At 34.1% G+C, this 24,518-nt stretch overlaps 3 protein-coding genes across 3 annotated transcripts; 1 reads left to right on the forward strand and 2 right to left on the reverse strand.

Moving 5' to 3' along the window:
- Positions 1 to 689: 689 nt before the first annotated feature.
- On the reverse strand, positions 690 to 2,595 carry LOC112293258 (calcium uniporter protein 1, mitochondrial). Its single transcript, XM_024542477.3, has 2 exons — positions 1,671 to 2,595; positions 690 to 1,483 (listed from the first exon to the last, which is right to left on the reverse strand). The coding sequence occupies exons 1-2, from the start codon at positions 2,301 to 2,303 to the stop codon at positions 1,031 to 1,033; spliced, it is 1,086 nt and encodes a 361-aa protein (XP_024398245.1). The 5' UTR covers positions 2,304 to 2,595; the 3' UTR covers positions 690 to 1,030.
- A 572-nt stretch (positions 2,596 to 3,167) lies between these two features.
- On the reverse strand, positions 3,168 to 9,917 carry LOC112293256 (protein CHROMATIN REMODELING 25). The gene is made up of 20 exons (XM_024542474.3): positions 9,488 to 9,917; positions 8,921 to 9,319; positions 8,687 to 8,794; positions 8,297 to 8,540; positions 7,876 to 8,001; positions 7,555 to 7,611; positions 7,302 to 7,388; positions 7,104 to 7,199; positions 6,936 to 6,986; positions 6,605 to 6,679; positions 6,291 to 6,377; positions 5,816 to 6,028; positions 5,554 to 5,673; positions 5,297 to 5,410; positions 5,071 to 5,154; positions 4,881 to 4,958; positions 4,708 to 4,766; positions 4,434 to 4,602; positions 4,156 to 4,254; positions 3,168 to 4,051 (listed from the first exon to the last, which is right to left on the reverse strand). Exons 1-20 carry the CDS (start codon positions 9,679 to 9,681, stop codon positions 3,545 to 3,547), a joined length of 2,967 nt encoding a protein of 988 aa, XP_024398242.1. The 5' UTR covers positions 9,682 to 9,917; the 3' UTR covers positions 3,168 to 3,544.
- Positions 9,918 to 10,173: 256 nt separating this feature from the next.
- On the forward strand, positions 10,174 to 11,199 carry LOC112293261 (uncharacterized). Its single transcript, XM_024542480.3, has one exon. It carries the CDS (start codon positions 10,459 to 10,461, stop codon positions 10,717 to 10,719), a length of 261 nt encoding a protein of 86 aa, XP_024398248.1. The 5' UTR covers positions 10,174 to 10,458; the 3' UTR covers positions 10,720 to 11,199.
- The last annotated feature ends 13,319 nt before the right edge of the window (positions 11,200 to 24,518 follow it).

Genomic DNA, 24,518 nt, shown 5'->3' on the forward strand with positions numbered 1-24,518 from the left:
AACTAAAGTGTCAACGCGATTCCCAACATCTATTCCCTTGGTAACTACGAAACAAGAGCTGAATCCACTCTATTATCCTGTGTGAGAAAGACAACAATGAAGCCTATTTATATCGAACCAGCCAACCGACCTTTTTTTGGTTGTTAGCTTCATCACCTAAAGCACAAATCAAATCTAGGCAGGCAAGTTTTCAGGCACGAAGCCTGCCGTCAGTCTACTGGAAGGCCAGAAATCGTAGCAACCATAATATGGTAATGCAACTGATCCATTTGCAAAAACAGTCAAGGAAGCGACGAAGCTTGCAGACAGATTGCTCACGAGATGCCAGCCTGTCATGAAGCATATTCATAATGTAATGCCTGTCTACCGGTTTTGGGTAAATCAATTTTCTATTTTCAGTAGCCACACGAATCGGTAGAAGTTTTGGAGGTTTCATATTGGGTTTTTAAAATGTGGAATCAATGCTCAGGAATATAGGGTCTAGTTTTCTGAAATGGAAATCAGAGGCTTCCATCCAGAAGCTTACCATGCTAGTGGAAGCATGCCCTAAAGTGTAGGGTGTGGAAAAAAAAGATTTCTAAAAGATCGATGAAGCAAAGGAGGTACTTCCTGAAAAGCCCTAAACCCGGAATTCAAAGCAGTGAACGAAACAAACTTGCACCAAACACAACCAAAGAATGCTGCCAGGATTTAAGTTTAATCGGCACCGTGGCCACAGAGCAGTGGCTCAACAATGTGTAAGATTTCATGATCAATCATGTAAGTAAATTACAGCATCCGGAGGGTGGTCTACGTGAACCTAATCCATGGCAGTACTATTCTGAAACTTAAATCTAAAGCTGCTATGCACCCATCGATCACCCAAATGAATCAGACTATTCGTTATAATCACATATGTTAGAGTTCACAAACTCCATTGAAATGGCTGGATTTTCCTAACCAAATGCCTGCAAATCCGTGATCTATTCGAGTAAAGAATGAAGGAAGACTCCTGAACCTTACCGGAAAGAAGTTTGTCCCTTAGCAGACTTCATTTTCGACTGGGGTTCGGCAGGATCTTCTTTCGTGTGATTGGAGTTTGGCACTGCATCTGTAACTCTTTAAACCTCTCGTAGTCAAAGTTTTGCAGCTTGAACAGCTTTTGTTGCCTGGACTGGAAAATTCTCTGCATGAGGTCTTGGTAACTAGGGTCGCGGGACGTGAACATGAAATACGCGTAGCCGCAAATGATACCAGTGGCAGTGGTGAAGAAGGCGATAGGCTCCATAACGTCCCACGAAAGATCCCAAAACGTGAGCCGGAAGAAGATCAAGACTTGAAATGTGAGACCAAAGAGCCCCGACCACAATACCATTCGCATTTGTTTATGTGCTTTCTTGTCGATCTCCTCCTTCTTTTGCGCCAACGCCGACAACTCCATCCGCCGCTGGTCGTCTTCACCGAGAAGGGAAAGCGGGAGCACGTTCGCCACAAGCTCCACGATCTGCCACATAAATATCGCCCACAGGTACATACCTGAAACCTCGACCACACTAAATCCCACAGACACACCGCTCAAATAAAATTGAATTGGCTTGAGCGAGAATCCGAAACAAGACTCTGAATAAGCCGCAAATCCCTCAAGTCATTGCAATCCTACGTATCAAAAGAACGAGCTAGCCATCACTGACCTTATCAGGATGTAAATGAACCTTGTCCCGGAATATCAACACAACACCCGCCTGGTTAAGGACATCCACCATCCTCGTAGCATCTTCATCCGAAGGGGCCATCCCCACAGACCGACATAACTCCAGAAGCTCCTGATAACTGATTGTGTCTCGTAAGTCGTGTTCCAGCTTCTGCTTGAGGAACGACACATGTACATGATGCACCAGGTCCCTCGCTTCCGTCTTTGCAACTTTCGCACTCGCAGAATCCGTATCCCCAGCGCCATTCGATTCACTTATATCCTCGACATCACTCCCTTTCTCCCTTCGAAACGCATCATCCTTATCATCATCCTCCCTACAACTCGTAGAATGCACAGACCTCTCGACCAAATGCCGCCATGCCGACCACCCGCAGTCTCCCGATGTGCTCTCTCCGCCCCGTTGCTCCACTCGGGAAAACGAAGAAAACGAGCCATTCCAACAATACGAGGAAGAGAATCCTGAAAATGGAGAATACAAAGACGATTCCAATTCAGGTTGCGGCAGAGCAGACCCAAATCTGCTAACGCTTGTCAACAATCCAGTTGTGGTGGTCCTCAACAGCAGCTGCGCACAGCGCAGACCATGCAGACCACGATGACAGCCGGCCATCTCTTCCGCGCCAGTTGCTCACCACGAGCGAGACTCGCTACCATCAGTGGACCGGAGGCGGCGAATGTACACGAAATGTAGATGCCCCCCGCGTTGCCACCACCGTTGCCGAATCCCGATCTGAATTTCAACACGGGCCCTGCATCTCAGGAAGCTTAGCCTTCCGACGCAGCACGCGGCAACTTCGTTAATTGCGGGATGCGGCGTCCTTGGTTCAGCACAGATTTAGGGTGCGAATCCGGTGGATTATGACGGCGTCTGCGCGGGAGGGGCAGCGGGAGCCAAGTGAAAGTTTCAGAAGAAGCGAGGGGGGGTGCTTCACGTAAACATTGCATGTTCCACCCGCGAGCATGCTTACGACACGTTTTCATTCGTATGCAGGATGGACAACTGTCTGGGCGGTGAACTGCTTGGTTTGCAGTGCGTGCACAATACTATTCTGGCTGTTCTTTTGGTGTAGTTGCCGCAGATGAAGGAAATCATTAGATCTGGTGATGGGTCCAGGTTCCTGGCGAGGCTTGATACATCACACCCGAGTATCATGAGTAGAGCTGGAGATCACAATTTTGTGCTTCGCCCCCCTGAATAGATCTTCTGCCTTAGGGGTTGCTGCTCACAAACACTTCGCACCTCTGCATTTATACAATACCAGGAGTTCTGAAGTTCGGAGTTGAGCACATCACACTCATACATACATATATAAGTTCTGATATATGTTTACATGTGAAAAATTTATAATTGCATGGTAACAGTTTATCTTATTTTCAAGTTTAAACTGCATTTATGTCATGCGACTGCGGACTGAGAACAAAGTTAGAATTGCACAATGCATTGTTGAAAATATTGTTATGAAAAAAAAAGAGCTTGAGGCCAAAAAAGCTTCCTTGTAAAAATAGACTGGAGAAATTAGGTCTATCTTTGTCAAAGTGGTTAATGATGTTATCCTAACCTTGTACAATGTGAATATAGAATATGATGAGATGAAAGGAGGCTCAAAAGCCCCACATTCTTAAGGGTGATCATAGATGGCACTTTTCAGGCTCAGAGCTGTGGTGGCAGCACGTTTCTACAGAGTTGAATGAGCTCTTGTCCATTTTTCCACGTTGAGAGTAACAGTGGCAATGAACTGAAGGTCTCATGAGAGTCATACTCATCAGATACACCATAAAATATTACTAGACTGAATTATCAGGGGATATTCAATCATACTATAATACAGATTGAGCTCCGTGCACTAATAATCAGGCGAAGTCGTCATCCTCGCCATCACCTTGATCATCGTCGTCCTCATCGCTGTCATCGGACACATACTCATCAGCGCTACTCTCATCAGATGAATGACTTTTTGAAGCAGACGTACGCTTGCTGGTTTTTTGAGCAGCAGTGGTTTTCGGGCGCTTATTTGAAGAAACTGGAGCTACAGGCAACACAGTCGCAGGAGATTTTCTGGACAAAGGAGGACGTCCACGAGGCCGCTTGGGAGGTGGAGTTACAAAGCCACTATCGTTGAGCCCGTTGGAGTTTGGCTTACTGAGTCCGTTGGAGTTTGGCTTACTGAACACATTGGATCCTGGCTTGCTAAACCCATTCAGGACTGGTGGGGTCTTGGGGGCACGAAGCTCTCTCGTAACAGGTGATGCAAAGGACTTTGCCTGAAGAGAAGGTGTAGAGTAGAGAGCCGACGATCGAGGGAAGGAGTCGATAGGCGTGAGTTTGCCATCAACCTGGCAGGTGAAGGTAAAGGATACCTACAGGAAGCCACAATTTAATTTAGACAAGCAATAAAGTGAAGAACTTTTCTAGAATTACCAGAAAAGAGCCACCTTGAGACATTGTTTGATGCGATAAATACCTGACCAGAAGAAGCAGCTCGCAGAATGACATCAGGAATGGTGGAAGAGTCACTATGATGAGCCCAGCTTACTAGGTCTTCTTCTGCGGGTGTTCCAATCTGAGCAAGCAGTTCGATCGCTACTGTTACAAAACTTTTTGAAAAATAATTAAAATAATTAGAAATAACATTTAGAGGATAACTTTCCATATTACACAAGTAAAAATAATGAATCAACCGTGATGATTTATAAATAGTCATGCATGACACTATTCTAAGCTAAGAATCGTTAAGCACACCTGCCGCTCCCACGGCTTCAGCTTGCCTAGGCAACCAGCGACTTTGGCAAACTCGCCAATGTCCTCAACATTGTCAGCAGAGTTATCAGGAGTTGTAGTCGTATCCTCAGAGTCAACGTCACCGTCACAGTTACACCGTTCGCAAGTAATCGAATCATGTGTGTCAGATCTGTTAGAGTGCCAAGTTAGAAACCATGAAAAAGAAGCAGACAATAACTTGAACCAGATGAACTAAAGCCCACACAAATAATATTTCCTTGTCAAGGAGCATTACCTGACGTCTTCACGAAGTGTGAACAGGTCTCTGAGATCATCTGTGGATAACATGTTCATCTGCATGAATTGATTACAGAAATTATCAGAAACAAGGTTCAATACCAAAACAGTAAGCAAAACAAAAGAGGTTGCACTTTGCTGTATCTCCAGAGTAGTATCGGTAACACAAACCTGAGCTTTGGCATCAGTTGATTGTTCTTTGTCAACTACTTTTTGCAGTCCCTCTTTAGACATCTGGCGTTGAAATACCTGGGATGATAAGAATCACATCATGAGGAGATTCATCAGCAATCGCTCCGCAAGAAAACTTACAATGTCTAAACCCCAGTTTAAAAAATTGTTTACTCTGATTCGTTCGTACCTTTTCTTCTATGCCGCCACTGGCTAGAAACCGATAAACGTATACTCTTTTCTTTTGTCCATCTCTCCAAACTCGAGCTGCCGCCTGAGATGGAATAACAACATAGAACTTTGATGAGAAACACAGGTTACAAGTACAAAAGACACAAAACATAATTCTTCTTGCGATACTTCAGTGGATGCCATAAGTGGATCGGTATTTCTGAGCAGGAAATTAGTTGATTTACCTGTTTATCAGTGGCAGGATTCCAATCAGGATCGAAGAGCACCAACCGGTTACCTCCAATCAAGTTCAAACCACAGCCTCCAGCTTTACTACTTAATAAGAAAGCAAACTCATTCTGCACATAAATAAAGAGTAGGTCAGAATCCTTACTCGGACCAATAAAACAAGAAAATATGATTGGAATCGACTCCTGACGAGAAAATTTTCCCAACTATTTCTTTTTTGAATAAACAATTTGTATTCGGCAATTTAACATACTTGATTTGGGTCGTTAAACCTTGATACCAACTTTTGTCGTTTACCAATGGAGGTAGTCCCGTCAAGCCTTACAAATGGATAATTCCTCTCCCGGCAGATTTGTGCAAATAAATCCAGAGTCTGTAAAGAACAATAAGTATAAGTCCACAATAACAGTGGATGAACTGTTCTTTCTCTGTTCTTTTCTGATTGCATATCAAGCTTGTTAGTACATATTGTAATTGGCTAAAATAGGATGCTGATTCAAAAGTAACGCACAAACCTGAGTGTAGTTGGAAACGAGAACGATGCGATCATCAGTCTTGCAACGTAGCTCTGAAAGCAAGCGTGCTAGAACTGACATTTTTCCAGACAAATCAATCCAGTCTGGCCATGAATTACTCCTGCTGGCGATCAAGTGTTGGGGAAACAATTTAAGACAGTCACCGAATCCAGCAGCCTCGGATCCACCAGCACGTATCGTATCATAGATGAGCTGCAGACACATAAGTACAAAATCAAAAACCGCGTAAGATACTCATTAACAATGTGCAGTTAAAACGAAAAACTCTGGTTAGTTCTTTAGTGAAATGGATATCTATCACTAACAGAATATGAATCTATTAAAGTTTATGATTCTCTTGCCCAATCCTTTGATTCTACAATGTAGTTTGAGAAGCTTATGTGCAGTGCGGATAAAAGTGCATTGTGCTGGATATGTCAATGAAGATACATGAGAAAACAGACAGAACGAGTACCTTTGGATGATTGCACAACTTCTTAAGTGCTGTAATAGATGCTAATACTTTTGCACGCTTTGTGTTGTCTTCCAAGGCTTGACGAACCTATTGCATTCAACAAAAGTAGGTACTCATTCAGCAAAAGCGTCAAGTTCTAGCTGTAAGGCAGCAGATTTCGAAACAGCTTAACAAGCAAGAATCTAAGCCCCTCGGCAACTCCAGTATCTAAACTTGGTCCAAGTGTATTAGTTTAAGAAGTACATCAGATTTGAATGTGCTACTGAAAGCTATTCCAAACATAATAGCCATAAAATTTGGTTAATAGTACTCACATTCTTCGATCTTATAAAATGTCGATAAAGGTTTGTTTGAAGCTCAGTCATTTTACAACAAACAACTTCTACAATCTGCACACATTTTGCAAAATTGTAAGAAAGTTGGCCAGGCCTCTGTTATGATTTCTACCTCTGCAGCGTGTTTTGCAAGCCAAACTTTCAAAGGGACGCGCAACTCACCAAATTAGAAACCATACTACAGGAAAAAAGGATCCCTACCAAAACAACATCTATGTCTCTGCACAACCTGTAATAATTCACTGGAAAATTACACTGAAAGCATTTATACTATACTTCTGCAAAAAAAGCTGCTGAAGAAATGGCATACCTTAGGTGGCAAATGTTTTGATAGGAGAGCATTTGTCCGTCGCAATATGAACTGTTATATAACAACGTCAAGTCAGACACATGCCTGCATGTCATTTTTAAGAACTTATCTGTGTAAAAATTTCATTTCGCAACAAGCAATGACCATAGGTAGAAATTGTAAAGATACCTGATTAACTTTCTCACTAAGCTCTGCCGATCGTTCGATACTAAGTGCTCGGGCATCGTCCGTGGCATCAGGCTCCCGCCCAGTCAAAATTGGGTTCTGACAAGCAAAATATGTGCGTAAGGTGTATTGAATTCGGAAAGATAAATGAGCATAAGGGTCAGCCTGAAAGTAATATTCAAGAGGATACAAGGGACGTACTTCATAATATTTTCGGAAGGTGCTTGCATCACCAAGAACTCCAGGATTTGTGAAATTGACCATTGCGTAAAACTCCTCCAAATCATTCTACAATTCAAGAAATGAGCAGGCTCAGATTTCAGAACCCGAAGGAACCAAATGGTAATTATCACAAAGTGCTTTCCAAAAATCTGGAGGGTTTCTCTATATGGATGGGCCGGAAACCAAAAAATGAACTCAAATCAATCAAAGACAGATATGATAATAGCATTACCTGCATGGGAGTGCCTGATAACAATACGCGCCTAAAACATGGAAGAGAAGCAAGAGCCTGAATTTTCCATTTCCGATTCCAACATTAGAGAACGCTAAGCAGAAAACGGTAGTTCCGTTCCATAGCCGAACACCAGAAGCTACTATGTAAAGGCTTGATTCAATATTGTTAAGTTAGCTGTGTAGCAAGGCACCAATATGGCAGCGAAATGACTAGTTCGCAACATGAAGCACATGATCAAGCATCACGTCATCAAGTATACATAACGTGGAGAATTAATTATACATCGTCCGTCCATTAGCAATTTCAGGACATACTAACCTGGTTGGTGAGAGTTTTGTCGTTCTTAAGCCTATGAGCTTCGTCACAAATGAGAAGGTCACAACTGCCTTCTTTCTCAAATCGTGATGCATGCATGCGGAAAGTTTCGTACGAAATTATGAGAACCTGAAACAATTTGTTGACGGAATTAGTACAAAACCAGTCACACATTGTAACAGTGTACACTACGATTTCATTGGTATTGGTCTTCATACGACATGTAAAACTTACACACAAGACTTCTGAATTTGGGTAGGATTAGCTTGACAGGTCACATAATAAGAAAAAATTACTTATCTGCACTTCATTTTCGATTCTTCTCTAACTTGAACTACACGCAATCAACTCTGGCCAGTCACAAAAGGTATATTGACGCAATTCCAGAGTGAACACCAAGAAGCAAGACCGAAGTCTGAATCACCTGATAAAAATTTTGCGGTGACAGAAAGGTCGAAATTCCCTGGAGGACATCTGCACGGGTGGACTCACACATAGCTAGTACATTCACTTTGCTGTGGCTCAGCCATTTGGTAATTTCCTGTTCCCAGTTGCTGACAAGACTTGTGGGGGTAATGATCACAACTCTCTTTGCCATTGGGTTACCATCAAAACCTTGTTTCAACAACGTCCACATAAGCGTGATGGATTGTAGAGTTTTTCCCAATCTGTGACAGAACAAACATTTCAGAGCCCTCTTCCTGATCATTAACATCCTCCACAAACAACCGATGAATTACAAAGCTCGTTAAGGGCTTTGAAGCGGAAACAGTTTCTAGCTATAGAAATATCACGGAGAGAGTTATTGGGGTACCCCATGTCATCAGCAAGAATACAACCACCAGAAGTGGTATTTTCATTTTTCGATATTGCCATGCCACGAAGACCAGCTACACACTCGAACATAAACTGAACACCTTCCCTGCACATCGATACACCAATAGCTTCGTGAATTACAATCGCCTGAGGCAGTTGCTGAAGCAGACCCAAGAGATTGACAATTTACTTAACAAATTTTCACAGCCACAATTCAAGGGAATATGAGTACCTTTGATGTTGTCTCAAAAATTTTACAAGGTGTGGATCCACAATAATGGGCTGGGGTTTTTCTTTTACAGGTTGTCCATCTACAATCTCCTCATCAATGTCATCTGCCTGCCACAAAACCAGAGGCTCGACCCCTGGAGGGAGCTCAACCTTGACAGGCTCCTCCTCTTGCACAGGAGCGAGTGGCAATGGGGCATTTGTTATGGGAGTGAATGGTAACCTCGAACAACCCCAAGGAACGAAGCGCTTCCGAGCTTGCAGACGACGAAGGAGCTCTACGTGAGAGGCAGGAGACGCATTTGGACACGGAGACTTGAAAGGTCTCCTGATCACTACTGCTGCGTCTGAGACGGTGAGGACTTTCGGAAGAAATGCCTGCCTGTTCACTTGCACGTCACCCCTGCCACACGTTTCCTTCACAATTCAGCCCCTGACATGTCTGCTGTAACATTATGTACTATCTAACCAAATACCCAACGGGCCTCCACCGAACAACAAGCGCGGAATCACGATACGAATTCTACAACCCTAATTAACCATGAAAAGAATGAGATATTCTAACCCTCACCTCAACAAAGCAGCGACATTCTGAGCTTTCTGAGACTCCGCTTCATCATCCTCTTGAGGCACATGCACTAGTTCCTCCTCTTCCTCTTCTTCCTCTTCCTCTTCCTCCTCCTCCTCCTCCCCTCTGCATTCATTCTCCCATCTCAACCCCTCTTCGCAATCATAATCACTGTCATCAAATCCTTCTCGCCCCATTATGCTCTCAACCGCACATAACTCGAAAACCGGCCACACCCTATCGCTGGATCCTGACAATCGACACTATTGAACCAATCTTCAGCAGCATTCAGATGGCCCATCAACAACCTCCCAGGCTACTGTCAGCATCGCGACGAAACCAAAAAAAATTGAATTAGTGATTCGGGATGGGTAGCGAACTGCTCAATGCACAAGCTCGACACACCCCACGCAACCCACACGAGTGCGCAGCTTCAGCAAGAATCCTCGAAAACTTCCAACCCCAAGGATTGAAAGCGTAGTTCAAAACAGGCGCCTAACATCTCAAAATGCGGTGGTCCACGTGGCGATGTCAAACATCGAACACGAACAACGGTTGGTTTCTTTCCGAAAACTGGGCAACTTTCGGTCCAGCCTGGAATTGCAGGATCCCACGCATGGACTGAGTAGGAAGCTCGCTCCTCAAGAATCTGGTTGGACAAGTCACACAAGTGACGAAAAACGCCGGCGGCCTGAATCTGAGGGAATCGTAGATTTTCAAGCCCGAACGAGGCTTCATCAACACGCTTGCGCAGGAAAGCGAAAGTTCGAGTGAGGTTAGAGTTCGACGTGTCGTTTAGCTCGGCAGCACGGACCGATGTGAGGTGACGGCTCTCGAGACCGAGGGTGTCAGATGTAGCAGCGTCTGGAGACTGTATTTTGGGGGAGGGTGCGCATGGTAACGAATGGGGTGTCGCAGCTCCTAGAGCGTCATTCTGTGCTTAAGCAACAGATTAGAAGTTGAGGGAGGTAGCCATGGATCCTGGGAGCAAGGACCGTTTGCTTCGCAACATAACCATAGCTGCCACAGCCTTGTCCGCCGCGCTTCTCATCTCCACAGACTACGGCCCTAAACCACACATCTTCTCGTCGTTCTCAGCATCTGCACGCAGCATCAAGGACTGGTTCTGGACACCATCCCCAGCGGAGCAAGAGGAGATGCAGCGGCGCCTCCCGCGACAACCAGTGGCTAGCGATGGTGACCGGGGCTCTTCGCGTGATGTCGAGAAGCAGTAGTAGATGGGCGTGCGATTGTGCATTGGCGCCGAATTACCGCGAGGGTTTTAGGTCAGCAGTTCGAAATTGAGCCACCGATGTGTGTGTGTGTGTGAGCAGCGAATTCTTTCAGATTTCTCTTGTGGGTTTTGCTGGTTCCCATCAGCACGGGATGTGCGGCGCCCCCATGTTTGATTCATGGCTTTGTGTGAGACTTTGGGGAGGTTATCCTCCACTTGGCCGTGCTTGTGTGTCTTGTGACATCTCGCAACTAGGCCAGTCAATGCACACATACACACTCACACACACTCACTCACTCAGACTCACACAGAGATCCAGAGTGAGAGTGTGTGTGAGAGGGAGAGAGGGGGATTGCAATCGACGTTGATGCACTCATATTAACTCAAATAAAAGTAATAGGAATGCGGGTGGGTGAGAATACTTTTGTTCCGAGACTTGTTCAGGTTTTAGTGAAGTGTTTTATTTTATATTTTTGTTTCACTTGGTGTTTCTAGGTGATGCATGTTTACCTTCTTTTGGTGGTACCAATAGACGAGTACGAGAGGATGCAGTTTTGTGAATGATTTGAGTGTTCAGAAATGTTTGGGCATTGGTTTTGTGATTCCATGTATTAGTGTTTGCAAGAAAAATATTTCTAAAATGTGCTGTCAAGTTTTGTTTATATACTTCGAATATGAAATTTAATTCAGTGAGGTGGCATTAGTGGTTAAATTTTAGGTTGAAGTAGATTCAAGAATATTTTTTTCGAAGTTTCGTTTTTTGTTTAATTTCAAAAATCAAAATTCAATAAAAAGGCCTAAGCGAGTAACAATGATTTTGAGTTGTCAAATTTATTCTTGTCATTGCGTATTAACTACAATTTGTTGTAATTATTAAGCATTTTTGGTTTTTTTCTATAATACATTTTTTAATTTTGTAATCTTTCATGATTTCACCTAGTCTTTGGAATTCTAATTTTTGAAACTACTAATGAGTATTTTTGATGTGAAATCATGGTGCAATTGTGAATGTATTTTTGGACATGATATTTTTGGTTTTATGGACATATTATTTTTGTTTTTAGTTATAGACATTTTTTTTTTTTTTTCTATACCTCATTAATAGAATTATGTAAAATATTTTAGTTCTAGATAGTATAAATATATATATATATATATATATATGTTATTATTGAAGAGTCCTTAAAGCCACAACTCTGATTGGTTCTATTTCTATTCTTTGTGTTTGGCCCCTTGTTTTTGTTTTCAGTTTGGGAGAGGCCTTGTTTTATATTTGTTTCCTCTCTTCTTGTATTTGCAAAAGTGAAAAACTTAAATCTTCTTGGTCTTTTTCCGGCCAAGTAGAAATAGTTACAAGCCTTGTAAGATATGAAGAAAAATTACACATAGTCTTCAATTCCATCCATAATCATGAATTTAAAGAATCACAAGATTGATGAAATGAGATGAAACTATTGCTTAATATACAATTTTAGAAACTTAATACTATTGACACTGATCAAGTTTAGTTGTTGTTTAAGGAACTAATAGAAGAGGATTTTGTAGAGCGAAAGAGTCATGTGGAATTGGATGCGATAAGAACAATGATAATATGTAAATCAAGTTGTTTAAATGATTTGAAAAAGTCTAATTTTAAAGGCTTGGAGATGTTGGAGATTTGTATTGGTTCTACAATATACATGCTTTAAAGTTGTGGCACTCCTTGTATGGCATGTTATGTTGAATGTTTTATAAACGAACAAGAGAGAGGAGTGTGAAATGGAACTTTTTCTAAGTTAGAAATGAAAATGGAAGGGTTAAGAATAAGGGATGAGAACAAGAATCAGATACAAGAATTAGAAATGAGAGATATAAATGAGAATAAGAACAAGAATAAGGACATGTAAATGGATGAGAATAAGAAATAGAGGTCAAATCAATCATAAGATGGCAATGAATGATGTGTCTTTATTAACTTTCTATTATTATTATTATTATTATTATTATTATTATAATATTTTATTATATTTTTTGTAAATAAATTATGTTATAAAAATATATTGTAAAATGTAATATGATTCTACAAATAAATTTAATATGGATTTCTCAAAAAAATTTGAAATTTTTAAAAATGATTTAAAAATGATTCATAGAAAATATATGCATAATATAGAGATGAGAAATACAACCACAACATTTGATAAATTTCCAAAACTTCCAAAACAAACCTATAAATAAAAAAAAATATAAATTTTATCCTTTTTGATTATATGATAGTATATGTAGTAATTTAAAAATTGCTAAGAAATATAAGTTTTAATATAATTGGTATCATAAAAATAGATGATTTTTTTATTAATTTTAATTTTAAAGAGTTGAATAATAGCATCAATAATAAATTCAAAGTATTATTAATAATATAAATAAATAGATAAATTTCTAATATGATGCTTATAACAAAGTTTATAAAATCAAATAGAAGCAAAGTTAGTATATTACAAATTAAGTAGAATGCTTAATATTCGACATTATTGTTTATTTAGATAATATTAGCAAGGTAGATGTAATTAATATTAGGTAAATATATAACCAATACAATATGTATATATATATATATATATATATATATATTATTCAATGATAAACTTACTTTTATTATATAATATTTTTAATATTTTGTGAGGTTTTTAATGTACTACTTAAATAAATTGATTATCAAGGTATTATTAATAATCATTAAAATATATTAAATAAATAAAATTACTCAAATAAATAAATAAATTTAAAAATATTACAAGAAAAATATTATATATATATTTAATAAATGCTCAAAGTATTATTTTTTAGAACTAGTTTTATAATAAATTAAACTTTTTAAAATTATTTTTATTATATTTTTTATTTAAAAATTAAATTTATGAAATAATTTAATATTTTTTTAATTTAATATTTTTTTAATTTAAAACTTTAATAACTGCTATGTAAAATGAGAACATTTTAGACTTGATTTGTGGTATGTTGATAGACATAACATATTATTAATATGCACCAAAAAAATTTAAATGTTTAAAATGTATAGAATTTTAAAAATTATCAATTTATAGACAAAAAGATATAATCTACTAATGTTCATAATTGAAATTAATAAAATGATAAAGTATTAATGGATTTAAAAATTATGAAAATATATTTAAATATGATTTTTTTTAAAATATATAAATATCAACTTTTGGCATAAAACCACTATTTATTCATATTTTTATGATTTATTTTTATAGAATTAGTGAAAGTAATTAAGTATTTTATTATTTTAATAAATTAATTAATAAGAAAAATAAAATAAATTCCACAAAAAAATTATTATAATATATAAATCATACAATATAATTAATTTAATTATATAAAATATTTATAAATCATGATTATATTGATATAAATGAAAAAAATCTTTTTTAAATATATACCATCCAAAAAACCTAAATTTTGTAAATCTTTACAGATTTTTATTACAAATAATTTGGATTATAAAAATAATATATATTAATATAAAAAATAAATAACTTTAATAATATTATTTTATAATAAATTAATAAATTAATTTATAAATATTATGGTAATTAATAAAAATTTGAAGAATTTATTTTTAAGTAAGTAATAAATAAAATTTAATAATATTTTTAATATACTATTATTTTAAGCATGATTTTAGAACATAGTATTAAAAAAATATAGCATTAATAAGACTTAAAATGGTATAATTCTTGCTTTTAAAACAATTAACCTATACTAAGCCTGTATAAATATTTTAGAGCTTTGGGATTGATGTGGATGATATACTTATTGCCTAAGATATAATATCAAAAGCTTTATGTCATATATTTTATGTTAAGGTATTTTTACTTAGCGGTGGAGTAATTTTGCTTGGTGGCATTCATGAAATAGGACTGGTCTATCTCAAGTGACCAAGATCCTTTGAATCTACAAAAATATAAAACTTCATCACAAGGTAGGACAAACAGGACGATAATAAAAGTGAATAGAACTAAATAAAATGGGACATAGAAGACAAAACTAAGGAATCAAAATTAAGACACAACAAAATAAAATAAGAAGATATAAAATCTAATTGTATTAAGAAAATGAATCTGAAGCCACACCTCATCAGATATCCCAAAAGGCTTGGCTTGTCCTATTTATATTTTGTTCTACCATCTTAGACTTTCTAGAATGTTCCTAAGTAGCGGATCTCACTTAGATAACCGTCTTAAGCTCCTTTTAAAAGATTCTATGGTAGGCCCTATTTAAATAACTGTCTTAAATTCTTTTTAGAATAATCTATAATTGATTCTACCTAGTCTACTATCCTAACCCCAATTTTAGAAACTTCTATGGTTCTAACTATCTATCCTTATGTATCAATAATACAAATATCTTATCTATATCACGTTATAGTTAATTCCCTTCTACTAATGTGGAATGTTTTTGTTCCGCTCTCAATGGTATCTCCAAGTTGTCTCTTGGCAATGGGTGAGATTTTGTGTAGGTTTTCATGTTGCATCATGAATGGAATAACCTTTCCAAAGAACTTTGTACTAAAGTTGTAGATGTCCTCTGCCATGACAAAGGTAGGGATGCTCCAAAATACTATCCATTTCATATTCTTATTCGTCATCAATTACAATTAGTGGTAGTGGTGGTTGTTGGTATCAATCCAAAAAGAACTTTGGCTCCATATGAAATTCCTTTAGTTGTAAAACATGGAAGACTCAATAGATCCAAATATGTGATAGAAGCTCAAGGCAATATGCAACATGAGAAATTAATACAGAAATGTAGAAAGATCCAAGCCACTGAGTTGCTAATTTATAGATTTGAATTGATGTAGCAAGTGACCACTTGGAGTTAGAGAATAAGACTTAATCAGCCTTCTAAAAGGTCTTGTATTGCCGATGGTTATCTACATAGTCTTCTATCAATTCTATGTGGTAAGAACGTAGAGCCATATCTTTTGTAAGGTCTTTATAAGCCATTGTATAAATTCTTCTATTGTTAAGTTGTTGTCAATGGAATAATGAAGAGTTGCTGGCATAATCGGATGTTGACCAATATTAAAAAAAAAATAATGAATGATTGGTACTTGTTTGAATACTATCATTGTAAGCAAACTCTAAAGGTGTTAAGAATTCATTTCAATCATTATGATAAATCACCTTAAATGCCTGCAACGTATTCTCTACGGTTCGATTTGTACACTCTATTTGCCCATTTGTTTGGAGATAGAAAGTTGTAGACATAGTAAGTTATGTGTCTAGTAGCTTTAACAAGGCTTATCAAAAACTTTTTGTGAAGCATAAAACTTAATCTGAAATAATGATACAAAGCAATCCATGGTAACAAAAGATGCTATCAAAGAAGATTCGTGTTTACACTAGTATAAGCACTAGGATATCAATATCCGAACATATTGTGGCTAAGTTAAGTTGATTAGAAAGTCGATCTATAAAGAAGGCAACTATAATATGATTATGTATCAAGCACATAAATTAGAAGAAGATACATAAACTCATAGAATATGTATAAAAAAAAAAGTGATAAAATAGAAGAAAGTATGTATATTCAGTGAAGAATTGGAATGGCTATTACCAAAGATTAGAAAATATAAGATTCTTAAAACTAGACTAAACGCAAGAAAGGAGTTGACAAGAATGAGGAAGGCCTCACTCTTGCCTCTATATATACTACTTAATTAAGAAATATGTGGCAACATGCTATAGGACTTCTAATACATATCCAACTTCAGGAACATATGTCTAATTTACAATACAAGTTTCCTAGATGTACGCCATATGTCCAACTTGTACTACAAGTGATCAACATGTCAACATGTGGCCTCTTTGCTGACCATGTTTTCAACCTACCAATCACCTACAGACATGTATAAAGACAAAGCAGCATCTATGAAGCTTCTAGGAAGCTTTTCATAAGATATTATCATATTTATCTACTTTGATTTACTTCTACCTATTCTTATTATTTAGATAATTATTAAGATAAATTTATATGTCCATGATATTGTGAGGCGTCTATGACAAACATGTAATGAGATTTATAATCATATGCTCTCAATGTGTTATAGGTAGCAGAATTGGTTGGAATTATTCCACAGATACTGCATTGTATACTTTATTACGTTGACATGACTTGCAGGAGCATACAAAAATTTGAACATCACAATCCAAACTTGTCCAAAATCATATCATTGAAATCCATTCTAGAATCTTTTTTCATTCTATATATCCAAGTATTGGGATGTCATATCTCTTTTGAATTATGCGCATTCAAAGTATAGCATTGTTAGATATAAAAATCTCTTTCTTAAAATAGAATAAGCCATCACTAAGATTATAATCTTCATATTGTATTTAGTTCAGCTTTAGTTGATTGTTAACCATCTTAAAATAAATATTCCAATATGTAGCTTCTTTCCATTCTACCTATTTGGTTAGATTTAAAATGACACTATTAATGGTAGTGACTTCTATCTTATTTTTTGATTTATCTTTCAAGTCTAGTCTTCACAATAAGTTGTCTAATACAATATGTTGTCACCTTTGCTTATACTCAAGCTGGATATCAAAAAGCTGCAATTATTCTTTCTAACAATGATGTGATTTCATATTTTCTAGATGCAAATTGTATAGTAAGGGTCGATAATCAATTTGAACAATCATTAGCTTCTCTTATAAATAATATCACCATATCTTTTTGATAAGTACAATTACTAATTGCTCTTGATCATATACAAAGTAATTGCACTCTACTCTTGTAAGCTTAAGTGATTTGTATGCCACAGATTAAAGGCCCCTACCAAAGTCTTATTGAAGGACTGTTCCAATAGCAAAGTCAAAAGCATCAATGTCAAGTGTACAAAGAAAGTTAAAATCATATGGTTGCAATATTAGAGCAATAATGAGTGTCTCCTTCAACCTATCAAACACACTTTGCTGTTCCAATTTTTATTCAAATGGGGCATCTTTTTTCAATAGGTTTGTCAATGAGGTAGCAATGTGAGCAAATTGCTATACAAAATAGCAATAATATCTTACAAGGCCTAAAAATGAGCAAATTTTAGAAGCATACTTGAGGGTTGGCCAATCCTTTATTGCTTTTACCTTAACTTGTTCTATACCCATGCCTTCAAAGGACACCACATTCTCCAAAAAAGTGACTTCCAACTTTCAAAGTTATATTTTGATTACTTGCAATAAAAGCAATTATCTTATAGCTGGTGCAATATTTCTCATAAGTGTTGTTCATGTTCTTCACAGATTTTATTATATATGAGGATATCATCTATAAAGATGACTACATACTTGTCTAAAAGGTCTCAAAATAAACTATTCATGTCACTCATGAAAGAGATTGGAATATTAGTGAGGCCAAAAGATAAAACTAGTCATTCAAAATTTCCATAGCCCTTTCAAAATGCTTTCTTTTCTACATCTTTTCTTACAATAGGTGTTTGCCAATAGCCACTCCAAAGATCTAATTTATTAAAGATGGCTGCACCTTGAAGTTGGTCAAAAAAATCATCCACACGTAGAAGTGGATATACATTCTTACCAGTTTGCTTATTGAAGCCTTGATAGTCAATGCAAAGGCAAAGTCCACCATCCTTCTTGATTGCAAAGAGTACATGTGCTTTCCATAGTGATGTACTTTCTCAAATAAGGCCTTTCTCCAAAAAATTCATCCAATGTCTTCTATAACTCTTTAAGTTCTTTTGGTGCTAGGCAATAAATTGGTGGACTTGTTGGTTTGACTCTAAGCAATAGTTTTATTTAAAAGAGAGCACCTCAATTAGGAGGCATGCTACTAGGTAGGTCAATTAGAAACACATCATGATATTTCCATATAAGTTGATCTATTTGTTCTATTCCTTAGGCTATCTTTCATATCATTAATACAAGATTTAAAACCACCATATGTACTGGTTGGTTATGTTGTATTTGTTTCTTCATAAAGGTCGTTCCTACAAATAAATTTTTGATTGCATATTATCTTTCCTCTTTACTTGATGTGGAGGTACAAAGAATCACCTTGCATCTATTATCTTTAAAAGAAATTGTCCTTGCTATCCAATCAACTTGCTTATTTTCTATTTGTAACTATGGAATACTAAGGATAACATCATATTTTAGCTTTGTGGCCTTGAATCTTTCTCTTAAGACAAAAATGTCAGTCAACTTCAAGGTTTTTTCACATGTCTCATTCAATATGTTATCTTGGTTATTTACAAGGTATATACTTTTCTACTTGATTGCATGAGTTTTAATTCCAAGTTAATTGGTAATTTCAATTGAGATGCAATTTTTTATATAACCACAATCTACAAGCACTCAACATGGTTTTTTTCTTAGTAGTCTTATTAGATGCACAAGTTGACTCTTTTTATAGTTGTCCAAGGCCATGCCATTTGTCTCTAAGAGATAGTAGCTATCCCCAATACTGGCCATCAATGCCTTCATTGAAAAGTCTCATTTTTTTTGCTTTGTCTCATTATTGACTTGATGAGTTTTGAGACTATAAATCCACGTTGTTTTGCTAGTGCTTGAATTTTGACATTTTGGACAATCTTTAATGCAATGGCCTAGTTCTTGAGAATAAAAATATATTTTTTTTGTACTAATATTTGTCGTCTTTGTGGTGTCAATGATCCTTATAGGGCATCAATCTCCATTGGTATTGATTGTTAATCCATAGTATTAGATAGCAACATAGGACTTTGTGCTATAAGTCATATTCCATAATTTTTGAAATCTATAGTATTGACCTTTTTTGCAATCAGAATTGTATCTTTGAATGTTTATGGATTTTTTAGCTCTATCTCTTGTTACACCTTAAGATTCAAACCTCATAGGAATGGATCTATCATCTCTACCTCTGAAACATTATCAATTTAGAAATATAGGAATTTGAATTGACAGATATAATCTTACACTGATTTAGATTGTATAAGATTTGCTAATTGATTGCGTATTATCTTCTCCACATTGATGGACCAAAATTGATTCCTAAGTTTGGTCTCAAATTCCTATCAATTACAAAATCTATCTTGAGTTCTATAGCTTTGAACTCGCAGTTGCTACCAAATGGCTACTGCATCTCTTAAATAGTTGGCTACATGTATAATTCTTTCAGTGGTATTTGTCCCAGATAGTTAGAGATATTACTGCATGTTAAAGAGCCATTGATATAAATCTTCTTGTCTTCAAGTCCCAAAGTATTTACTAGACTTACTAAATTTTAGCCTAACAAATATCAACTCCCTTGTCCTTGAGGCTTTTATTTGCCCTTACAAAGTAGCTTTATAAGCTAAGAGGTGTTGTATTTAAGCCTCCATTTGGAATTACTCCATTATATCTTTCATGCTATAATTTCTCTACTAGATTTAACTATTGTAATACCTTCTCACTTCTTGATTAACTATTTAAGAGTAGCTCATAGTAGCCTGAATATAATATCGAGTGTAACTACAACAACTGACCTTGGACTAGATGATGACTATTGATATACTACCAAAAGAAAACAATCTAATACTTGCTTTGAAACAAATGAAACAAGACTGGTCTATTTGAAGTGTTTAAGTTTCTTCTAATCCACAACAACATAAAACCTCATTACAAGGTAAGATAAACTAGAAAAAAATAAAATTAAACAAAATTAAACAGAATGGAACATAAAAGATAAAACTAAACAATCAAAATTAAGACAAAATAAAACAAAACAAAACAGGAAGATACAAAATCCAATTGTATTAAAAGAAAGGATTCAAAGCCATACTTGACCAAATGATCCAAAAGGCCTTGGCCAATCCTATTTATACTTTGTTTTACTACCTTGGACTTTCTAGAATATTCTTAGGTGATGGACCTCACTTAGATAACCACCTTAAATTCATTTTAGAAGGTTCTATGGTGAATCTCATCTAAATAACCACCCTAAATTCTTTCTAAAATGTTCTATGGTAAATCCTACTAGGTCCACTAACCTAATCTCAATTTTAGAAACTTCTATGGTTCTAACTATTTATCCCTATGTATCAATAATATAAATATCATATCTGTATTTTGTTACAATGGAATTATTAAAAAGCATACTAAATAGAGTGGTATTTTTTATTTTCATTTAATTAGGAGAGTATTGTACTATTGTGTAATTAGACTTAAAGTTTCCATTATCTAAAAGGTAGTTTAGTTTTGGTGACTCTTCACATAGATTACAAAAACTTTTAGTATTTCATATCAATATATATTTTAAATTGTTACTAAGCTTGTTGGAGCATGTCTTTTATTAAGATTTGAATTTAAGATCATGTATTAGCTAAAAAAGTAATAAAATTTGCCAAATATCTTTTGAAGTCATTTTTAGCTTATGCCAAAAAAAAAGATGCAACTTCTGATCAACAAAGAATAATTTTCTTGAAGCTAAAATAATTTCATCTTTGAGAAATGAAATCAATGTTAATTTTTGATTTAATTTTTTTAAAAAAAGTTCAATCAAGTATATCCTTTGATCCTCTTATTTGTGATATAAAGAAAATTCTTCAAAATCTCAAGAATTCTTTCAAGTTTGAATTCAAGAACAATTCAATGTATTTTGAAGGTTGTTTATTTGTCAGAAAAAGTAAAATATAATAACAAGTTCTTCAAGCTTGTCATAACTTTCTAATTGCTAGATAATTTAGATGTAATAAGTCTTTAAGATTAATCTCAAGAGATTTTTTGTGACCTCAAATATTAAAAGAAGTTACAGACTTTTTATAAGTATGTGATATTTGTTTAAAATCAAAAACTTCTCATCATCAATCTTATGGACTTCTTCAACCAATACTTATACTTAAATAATTTTGATCTTCTATTTTTATAGATTTTATCAAGAATCTCTCAAATTAAAGTTTAAATGATTTTATCAAGAATTTCTCAACTTAAAATAATAGTAGATTATTTTACTAAGATGGCACATTTTGTATCACCTATAAAATCTATCATATGTAAAGAAATAGCTAAAAAATTTCTTAAAAATATCTATTGTTATCATAGATAGTCAAGAAATATTATATTTGATAAAGGAACCTAATTTGTATCAAGGTTTAAAATAATCATTTTTAAAATATTGAAGATAGATATAAAATTATTTGACTTTTCATATTCAAATTAATAGACAAAAAAATAAGTGAATTAAGTTTTAGAACAATATTTATAATATAAAATTAATTACCATCAAAATTATTGAATAATTCTTTTATTATTAGGAAAGTTTTCTTATAACTCAAGAGCTATTATTTGCAAAATTACCAAACAAGACATTGTGATTGTCACAATATTCAAGACAATGTAATAGAGATAAAAATCTTAAAAAACATGTTCTTCAAATAGATGGCGACATACAATACATTTGTTATCATGACCTTAGAAGAGACTTTTGATGTTTGATAATATTATTGAATATAGAAACCATTCTTGATAGTATTTCAAATTTTTTTTATGAAGAAAGTTGTTAAGACCTCAACAATGATCAAATATCAAGGTAGTCTTCATGCTATGATATGAGACACTATTAATAATTTAGAGGACTTATCAACTATCTTAAAAAAGAATAAAGATCAAAGTATGTAGTAAATACAATTTTATGCATCTTAGACTTCATCAATATATAATCATTTCTCTTTATAGAACTTATTCCTAAAATAAAAACGATAATGTGGTAGACATTTAAATTTATTTTAATAATTATCTAGGTAATATGAATATATAGAAGTAAATAAAAGTAAATAAAGTTGATAATAATTTGTAGAAAAGATTCTTAAAAGCTTCATAGATATGGCCTTATTTTTATATGTATCTACATGTGATTGATAGTTTAAAAGTTTGGCTAGTAAGTTGACCATATATTGCACATATTAATGATTTGTTATACCAAGTAGACATATGTTGCATATATAGGAAACTTGTTTGACAAGTTATATACATATTGGAGGTCCTATAAAATATTACCACATAGCTTTTAGTTTGATAGTATATATAAAAATAAGAGTGAGGCCTTCATCATTATTATTAATTTTTATTTATTTATTTCTAGTCTAATTTCAAGGGTGCCTAATTTTTTTATCTTTTGGCAAATAAAAAAGTAAATACGTAAATATAGCTATTTTAGTTTCTTCTAGAATATACAAGTTTACTTTTTTTATTTAATTATTTTTTTTAAGAAACATCTCACTTATTTATTTGCATTTGTCAAGTCCTTATCATCAATAATATATTGTCTTACTTAAAAATGCACCAAGGACATAATTATAGCTTGGAAATGAGAAATTTCAACAAAAAAGGTCTTAATAAGTCTAATAGAATTCTAAATAAATCCTAATTAAATATTAGTATTTTTAATTAAAACTTAATAAATTCTTAAGATTTTTTTTTAAAAATCTAAAAAGACTTATAAAAAATCATAAAATGAATATTAAAAAAAGCCTAAAAGCAAAATTAAGTTGTTTTAAAATACTAAAAATAAAAATCATAAATAAATAATAATTTAATTTTAAAAATAAAGATAATAATTATAAATAAATGAGAAAAAAATCTTTTAAATATTGAATATTAAAATTAAAATTAAAAAATAAAAAATATAAATTAATTTTTAAAGTAATAAAAAAAACTTAATTAAATTTTAAATAAATTCTATGTAAATTATAAGTTAATTCTAATAGAATTCTAATATATTCCTAAATAATTCCTTATGAAACTTTAAACAAATTCTAAGTAAATCCTAACTAAATTTTATATTATTCTAAAAAATCCAATAATTATTAATTAAAAAATTTATCTTGATTAAAAAAAATTATAAATTTTAATCTTTAAGTAAACAATAAGTAGAGAAAGTTTGAAAAAAATTGAATTTACTATCTAGATAAAGAAAACTCCTGATGTTTTTAGATATTGGCTGTTCTTTTTTTTCTAATCTTTTTGTCAATCTTCTATCAACAATTATTCTTTCTTAATCATTCAATTGCTCTTTCAATTGATAAAATTATAAAATTAAAATCTTACTATGATCTCACAAAATTTTGTTTTAATCAAACTAACAGACTACTTAGGATTTAAGAAATCTCTTTGATACTAAAATTCACATATCTAAGATTGTAATTCAATTAAATTCTATTATTCTTCAATCTAACTATTTGATTAACTTAAAATTTTTATAAGTCATTTAAGACAAGTACATTTACAATCCAAAAAATTTAACTTATTCATCCATTATAAAATGCACAAATTTTTTTAAATATATAAACATCTTTTTATTTTTTAAAAATTTAAAATCATTAAAGACATCTTTGACTTTGAAAATCTCTCAAAAACTCAATATTAATCTAAATCACTAGATATCAATACTTAAACAATCTTTTAAAATTTTTCACTCTAATCTTATTCTTTGATTAGCAAAAAAACTCCAAAGGAGTTGTAAAAGCATAATATTGTGTCTTAGCATCTAATTTCAATTCAGGTTCACAATCAATTGTCTCTAAGTATCAATTCTTAATTTCTTAAGATTATATTTGCTACAAATTATTCTTAACTTATTTCAAAAATTCCCAAATTATTTATTTTTTATCTACTTTATTTTATCTTATTTATAGCTATATAAAATAAATAAAATATTTTTTTATTAAAAAATAGTATCAATATTAAAGTTTTTTACTATCTCCTTATTTTTTTATCTATATTTTCTTATTACATTTTTTAATTAGGCTTTTCTATAATAAAT

Source organism: Physcomitrium patens, chromosome 16 (genome assembly GCF_059467195.1).
Source record: "Physcomitrium patens ecotype Gransden chromosome 16, ASM5946719v1, whole genome shotgun sequence".
Classification (NCBI taxonomy): Eukaryota; Viridiplantae; Streptophyta; class Bryopsida; order Funariales; family Funariaceae; genus Physcomitrium; species Physcomitrium patens.

Coding starts and splice junctions, on each gene's coding strand:
- LOC112293258 (XM_024542477.3), bottom strand. CDS start 2,303: ATGGCCGGCTGTCATCGTGGTCTGCATGGTCTGCGCTGTGCGCAGCTG. Junction 1,484..1,670: donor TTCATTTACATCCTGATAAG/GTCAGTGATGGC, acceptor TTTATGTGGCAG/ATCGTGGAGCTTGTGGCGAA.
- LOC112293256 (XM_024542474.3), bottom strand. CDS start 9,681: ATGGGGCGAGAAGGATTTGATGACAGTGATTATGATTGCGAAGAGGGG. Junction 8,541..8,686: donor ATTCTTGCTGATGACATGGG/GTACCCCAATAA, acceptor GTTCTGTCACAG/ATTGGGAAAAACTCTACAAT. Junction 5,674..5,815: donor TCGTTTCCAACTACACTCAG/GTTTGTGCGTTA, acceptor TGTTCTTTACAG/ACTCTGGATTTATTTGCACA.
- LOC112293261 (XM_024542480.3), top strand. CDS start 10,459: ATGGATCCTGGGAGCAAGGACCGTTTGCTTCGCAACATAACCATAGCT.